General features: G+C 33.2%; 1 protein-coding gene across 1 annotated transcript; it reads right to left on the bottom strand.

Annotated features, from left to right (window-relative positions):
- Nucleotides 1–2,743: 2,743 nt before the first annotated feature.
- LOC106754792 (7-deoxyloganetin glucosyltransferase-like) lies at nt 2,744–5,663 on the bottom strand. Its single transcript, XM_014636855.2, has 2 exons — nt 5,153–5,663; nt 2,744–3,819 (listed from the first exon to the last, which is right to left on the bottom strand). The coding sequence occupies exons 1-2, from the start codon at nt 5,661–5,663 to the stop codon at nt 2,873–2,875; spliced, it is 1,458 nt and encodes a 485-aa protein (XP_014492341.1). The 3' UTR covers nt 2,744–2,872.
- Nucleotides 5,664–7,428: the final 1,765 nt, after the last annotated feature.

Here is a 7,428-nt window from a genome sequence, read left to right as displayed (position 1 = left end):
ATTTTCTTTGCTGAGGGTGGTTTATCAACGTTACTTTTCAGGCTAGGTTCGTCATCTTTGTGATCATTCATTGCGCCAACATCAAAATCATCAACAACCTGAAATTCAACAGATAATATCATACCAGCAACACATACATCAAAAAATAAATAACTCAAACATTAAACATCATACCACACCACGTTGCAAAGCTTGTTTAACAATGTTGTCTCCCAAATGTACAGTCATCCAATGCAAAATTCTAGGAGATTTATGTATTTGACCTTTCGGAAGTAAAAATTTCTCACAAAACCAAACCTACACAAAATCCATCATCACAAACGCTACTCAAAAATACAATTCAATCCACAACTCACAACACAACTACAAATAAATTTACTCATATTACCTGCAGCATGTAAGTGCATCCATCAATGTAAACATTGCTTGTGCCTTTTCCTTTCTTCAATCCATCTGAAGCATTGCACAAACTACGTACCAAGTAACGGTACACTAAACTACCCCAACAATAATTACCTAACCCACTTAAATTATCAACAATTTCATACAAAACTTGAAACACTCTTCCATTGCGATTGGGAAATAATAACTCAGATATCCCAACTAAAATATACAAACTACAAAAATCAGAACAAGGAATCTTCTTCTTACGTTTCCTCATCATACATTTGTAAACCAAGTTTAAATTTTTTGCGTCTTTCCCTACATATTTAACACATGAACTTTTTGTAAAATTTCCTTTCAAGTTCAAGTCCTTACCTTCTGAACTCAACCCCAGACCTAAACAAAACTCATTCTCAGTCATAGGGACTTCTTTATCTTCGATTACAAAACAACCATTAGAGTCAACCCACTTCAAAACTATTTCACTCAATATATTCCTAGCCAACCTAACTTTAGTACTCAAATCTAGGAACCAACCAAAAGGAGTCCCAGAAATCAATGACCGTTGCTCCTCTGTCAATTCCTTGTTCAAAGTTGATATATAGATTGTGGAAAATGAGTGCCTAACCGTCAACTGCATCAACCACAAATGCGAAAAACCCTAAAACAAAAGCCCAACAGAAAATGGAGAAAACAAAAATAACCCAAGGATAATGCCGCTTATCTTCGTTGAAGAACTCGCCATTTCGAAACGAAGGAATCACACAACCACACCAAGATCGACGAGATGACACGCCAACACCAATGACGAAGAACGATGTAACTAACGAAGAGATGGGAAGAACGAACCCCAACCGCACCGGAATCAGAACAAAAGAGATGGAGAAATCAAAATATTGCAAGAACGGAGATGGCGACAGTGAGACGGAGTGAGAAGGTGAAATGAGATGAAAGAGAATGTTGAAGTGATGTCATAAATTGGATTTTTAAAATAAAAAAAACCAACCAATCACCTGCCGACACCTGGCAGTGTCAAAATGGTGTTAATATTTTGGTGTCAAAATATCGGGACGCAATAGAGAAAATAATTAAAGTGCGCACAATGGGCACGTCTCCGATTACCTATGCCAAAATGTAAGTCCAGTATAACATATGAGGATAAAATACTATTTCAAGTACATAAATGTTCTTTTGAGAAATGAACTGAAAGTCACTTTATAGTTGAAAACTATTTCAATACAATTCAATATCAATCTAATAATGACACCATAGTAAAAAAAATTATAGTAGGAGACTTACTGCCCTTGATAATAAATATCAAAACTGAGATTCAGAACCATACCAGGGCATGCTGAGGGAACACCAACAAATGGATTCATGTTGTTGTCACCAATGGTCCAATAGACACTAACCACGAAAGATTTAGGATTCAAATAACCATTGTCCATACCATCTGTAACCATGGAAGATTTAGGATTCATGTAGGAGACATCATCTGCATTGGTTACAAGACTAATAAATTTATCAACCCTGATGTCCTAATTAGTTTCTGAATTTACAGTGAGGTGTCCTTGTGAGTGAGGTGTCCTTGTTCAACACAAATGAAAAATTGAGTGCACATGCAAAAAACCAAAGTGTTGGAGGTGATGCCACAAGTCCTATAAATATACGATTAATGGTTAATTAATGTGTTTGACTACTATAAGATCAATAAATATACGATTGATGTTCATATAAAGACATCCTTTTCTATCCTAATTAAATATAGATCTTTTTATAAAACATATTTGACTTGAGTGTCAAAGTGTCTTCTGCAGGTCAACAATCCATCAGAGTATATTGCATTCTTGGAGAGGATTTAAGATCAAAAGAGAGCATAACAAGGAAGGATGACCGACCTTCAGACCAATTCCGAAAAATCATTTTGATGCTCACCGTGGAGTCAAGCGACATCCCATGAAACCACGAAAAACCAGAAACACCCTCACTTTCAATATCACTACTTCAATTCAATACCAGGTTTTGTAATAAAAACAATAAAAACAATAATAATTTCTAAAGGCGTGTTTTTTATTAACAAAGTGAAAACTATACCTTATGAATTACCATATCCACGTGAAATTTTTTCAATCAGATAAATATTTTTAAAAATATAAATATCAGCAATCTTCTGGAATGCAGATATCTTCTCTGGGCCTATTCCCAATCAATATTTGCAAGTAATAAATATAATTAATGCTTCATCCTATTCAATTTCAAATATTCTCATTGAGTAGGTTGGCAGGTTTGGATTAGCGGGCTTGTATATAATGTTATTAAAAACATAACAATTATGTGTTTCATATTACTCAATCTGGCTTTATTTGGAAACAAATAAACGAAATTTTAGAGGGACAATTACTGAAAGTGTCCACAGGACTCAAATGGAAACCTAAAACTAAGGAATTCATTTTCATAATGAATACATATCACCCATCATCACCGCTTTCTAAATAATTGTCATTTCATTTTTGCCCTTAAGAACTTCACGGATCAATTTGTGAAACTGAAGAAACGAAGAACCACTGGGACCAGAAGCAGCCTTTTTGGCCAATATTTTCCAATCTACAGCTTTCCTTTTCATGTCTTTACCCTTTTCACCATCCATCATCTCTCTGACAAGCCTCTCAATTTGGTCCCTCTCAACATCTTCAATCTCCACCCCAATCCCCCATTCCTTGCAACAAAACCTACAATTTGTTTGTTGCTCCGCAAAGAAAGGCCAACATATCATTGGAACACCAGCACATAAACTTTCCAACGTTGAGTTCCAACCGCTGTGAGTCAGGAACACTCCAATTGCTGGGTGACCCAACACTTCCTCTTGGGGACACCAACCAGATAACAGACCTCTGTTCTTAGTTTGTGTAACAAACTCTGGAGGTAGAACAGCTCTTTCACCAACCACAAGATCTGGTCTTATAACCCACACAAAGCTTTTGTTGCTGTTTGCCAGTCCCCATGCAAACTCAATCATTTGCTCATTTGTCATAACTGTCACGCTTCCAAAGTTCACATAAACCACTGTGTTGGCTTCTTTAGTATCAAGCCATTCCAGAGACCCTGGCTCCTCCCTCCATAGGTTGGACCCTATTGCGTTCAACCTCTTATCACTAACATTGTTCAACAGAGAACTTAAGGGACCAATGGAATACACAGGAGGCAAAATGGATGAGAATGCTTCCAAAACATCGTGCTCTAAGGCATCAAATGTGTTCAAAATTATTGCAGAAGCTTTCTCAGCTCTTATACACTCGTCACGAGCGAAATTAAGCATAATATCTTCTGGATCTGTGGTTCTAATGAAGGACGGAATATCCTTCAATCGAATCTCTTTAATGCCTGCCACCCAATCGATTGTAGTATCAAGATATCCGTTTGTGAGATCACTCGTATCTGCATGTCAAATACAAAAATCACATGATTAAACTCATAAGTTTCATTAAAGTGAACAACCTTACAACCTGCTTAAAGCTTCCAATAAATGTAATTAACTTCGGAAATCTTACATTTTATTTCTCTTTTAAAATTTTGTAATGATATCCTTTGTCACGTTTATTATTTCTGGTTTACTATCTCTCTTTCTTCTTCTATTCACCTAATGCTGTGGATTAGAATTTGTAGATTAATTTAGTTTACGATCAGATTCTAAAACCATATAATTTTTTTATATAAGTTAAAATTTAGTTTACCCATATTAAATCTGTAATGAATTATTTAATTTGATTTAATTATTTATCATTTTATATTTTAATATTATTAATTAACACTTTTTATTATATTATAAATAAAATAAAAAAATTCAAAAAATTAAAATATTATAAATTTACTCACTCAAATAATAAAAAGTAATCAATATTCAAAACTTATTTATTCATGATATATTTAGATTATATAATATTTTTTTATTTTGAAATTTTTTTAAATTTAATATTATAGTAGAATTTATTTAAATTTAAATTATAAAGTGTTATTATTTTTTTATTTGAAAAAAAATTATATTGTTTCTTTTAACTTTTTATAATGATATCGTTTAGCAGGTTTATAACTTTTACTATTTGTCTCTTTCTTCTTCTACCTTAACCAATAAATGTCTTATCGAAATAATTGAAGTTAAAAAATTAAAAATGTTAAGAAAATTATTTTTTACACATATGAATTTCATACATTTATTTAATACTATTTTTATTTATTTTTTATTTTTTTCTTAATAAAATATAAGTTTATATTTTTATAATATTTTATCTTACATGATCAAAGGAATATAAAGGTAACCAGCGTTACTCAAACATTAATAATCTTGATACACAATTATTCAAACATTAATAATCGTGAGACACATTTGCATTTGAATCCTATTAAAAAATAAAATAATTATAACAAATTAAACTTTAATTATTTTTTAAAAATAAAATAAAATAAAAAAGGAAAATATTACATAAAATGTAAACAATTTATGTGTTGATTAAAATATTTAAATATAAAATATTAATACGAATCCAATAAATTCTGTCAAAACAAAAACGGTACACAGTACAAAATTAAAATGTCAGTGAATTTTTGTATTATTTAAAGAAAAATAAAAAATAATGCAAATGAAAAATTTTTATCGACATCACACATAATTAATTAATGAAAAAATCTTCTTTCTAAAGCGGGCAAAGAAAGTGATGAACTTTCACCAATAAAGTTAAGCAGCTTTACATTAACTTTACAGTAGATGACTAACCTTTGAATGGCACAATTCCTCGTTGAATAAGTTGATGGTAATGCACGTAGCACATGAACCCACATGCGCTACTGGTCCAAAATAACACGTTTGGCAGACCTAATTCCTGTGAAGCATCCAAAGTGAAGCTCATGACGCCGTCAGAAATGATGCAAGAGACAGCGGGGACACTGGATTCGTTGTTCAGTTTTGAAAGGAGGTTTCTGAAGTGAGGCAAGCAAGTGGTGCTGGTTGAGTCGCACAGCGAAGGCACGTGGTGTGTGCCTTCAACTTCGGGCTCGGGAAGCCCGTCGGGGATGGTTTCGAAGCGGAACGAGGGAAGCCCGTTGAGGGAGTCCATGCCTCGGCTTTTGAGAAGGCGTTTGTGGTTATAGTGGGTGTTGACAAAGGTGATGTAAAAGCCATTGAAGTGAAGGAGTTTTGCTAGTTTCAGCATTGGGTTTATGTGGCCTTGTGCTGGGAATGGGACACACACGGCGTGCGGTCTCTCGTTTGCGTCCGTCGAACTCATTTCTTACACTGTTTGTTTCAGAATAATGGTGAAAGGAGTATGGTCATATCTTCTATTATGCTGAATTTATGATGGAAAGAGTGACCATAAAGTGACACTTTAAAATAATAACATTTTAATTATATCTATATTAATTTTTAATTTAAAATTCAAAACATCTGATTGTAACTATAGAGAGTGATTGAAATTTATGATGAGTGTAAAAGTAACTTTTTTTCGTAATGAATTCAAATTGAGTCCGTGCAGTGGTACAATGTTGTGCAGTGGTACAACGTTGTCATTGTTCACCAGAATTTTTAATTTAAATGGTATCAGTACGGAATCTAATGTGACAGGTGAGGAGTACTATTATTTTTGAAATCGATGTGTTGTCTTCCACATTGATTTCAATTTTTATAAATACATTTAAATCATACTTTTTGAATATAAAAATGCTAATAATAAATAAATATATATAGTTTTTTATTGATTTTATATATTTATATATATTTATTATATATATTTATTTTTCTTTCATCACATTATATAATCTATAAATTTATTAATTTTCTTTTTTTTGGTGTATATTAAATATTCATGCACATTTTTAATACTCATAAATATTTTTTATAAAAAAATAAATTAAAAGTTGAAATAGATGTGCAACATATCTCAAGATATTTTAGAACCTTTTTTCACAATGTTGTTCAAGGACTGCAAGTGTCTAAGAGTTCATCATTTATAGAAATGTAAAGTTTGTTCTCTTCTGTTTATCTTGCTTCATTTTGCTGTAGATTGATCAGCCTAACGCTATCTTCACTTGCGGATTATTTCCTGTTCATAATGATCACCGAGCGATGAATTACGTTGAAAGTTATGTTCGCATGAGATGAATTGCACGGAACGAATGCGATGGAACTGCGGGATATCCTTTTTTTTCACTCGCTTTCCCGAAGCGATTTGGAGAGATTATTGACGAAATGTCTCATTTGTCCTCAATAATTTAAAATTTCCACATCCTGAATAATTTAAAATTTGGAGCTCTTGTTGCCTTTTAAATATAATATACTGTAAGTTTGTAAGTGATAAGCATGGTCGGTTACTGTGGATTCACGAGAACACAATCTCAAAGCTGAAACTTGTAGAAGAGATTCCTAGTGTTCAACAGTGAGCTTTGGTTCTACATTTTTACACCGTCTGTGTTTTGTTTTCTCGTTGCTGGAGTTGAAGAACATACGTTGCATCCATGGAGAAAATGAAGAAGACAGTGGTTGATGAAGACGATGAGTGTGCAAAGTGGAGAAGAGAAGGACGCTAAAATCGTAATCGACACGCGTATTCGGTTACAAGGTTGTGAACAAAATGAACTGCAAAGCGTATTTGGTTACATCCTTTGTGTATTTGGTTACGTCCTTTGTATTCGGTTACGCAGATGTGCACCAAAACCTGTATCTGATTACAAGAACTGCTTTGCTTGGGACATTGCAAAGGGAATCCGGTTACATTGGCCACATCAGATCTTTCACTGTCAGATCTTCCTCTCTGTCTTCTTTCTTCAATTCATCTACCAAACATGTTTCTCTTGTTGACTCTGCACCTCTCTATTCAGGTTCCTTATTCTTTTCCTTTAAAAATTTTCATTATCATTTTGTATTTTTTTCATTTCAATCATAGATCACTCTCTTTCTCTCTGCGCCTTGTTTGCTCTAAAGCTTGCAAATTTGCACTCTATCCTACCTTTTTGCTATTTTACTGAAGCAACGTAAAGTTCATGTTGTTCTTTCTT

The sequence above is a fragment of the Vigna radiata genome, unplaced genomic scaffold (assembly GCF_000741045.1).
Source record: "Vigna radiata var. radiata cultivar VC1973A unplaced genomic scaffold, Vradiata_ver6 scaffold_478, whole genome shotgun sequence".
Taxonomy (NCBI): domain Eukaryota; kingdom Viridiplantae; phylum Streptophyta; class Magnoliopsida; order Fabales; family Fabaceae; genus Vigna; species Vigna radiata.
The sequence above is the reverse complement of the archived record's forward strand: the minus strand, read 5'-3'. Positions and strand labels throughout refer to the sequence as shown.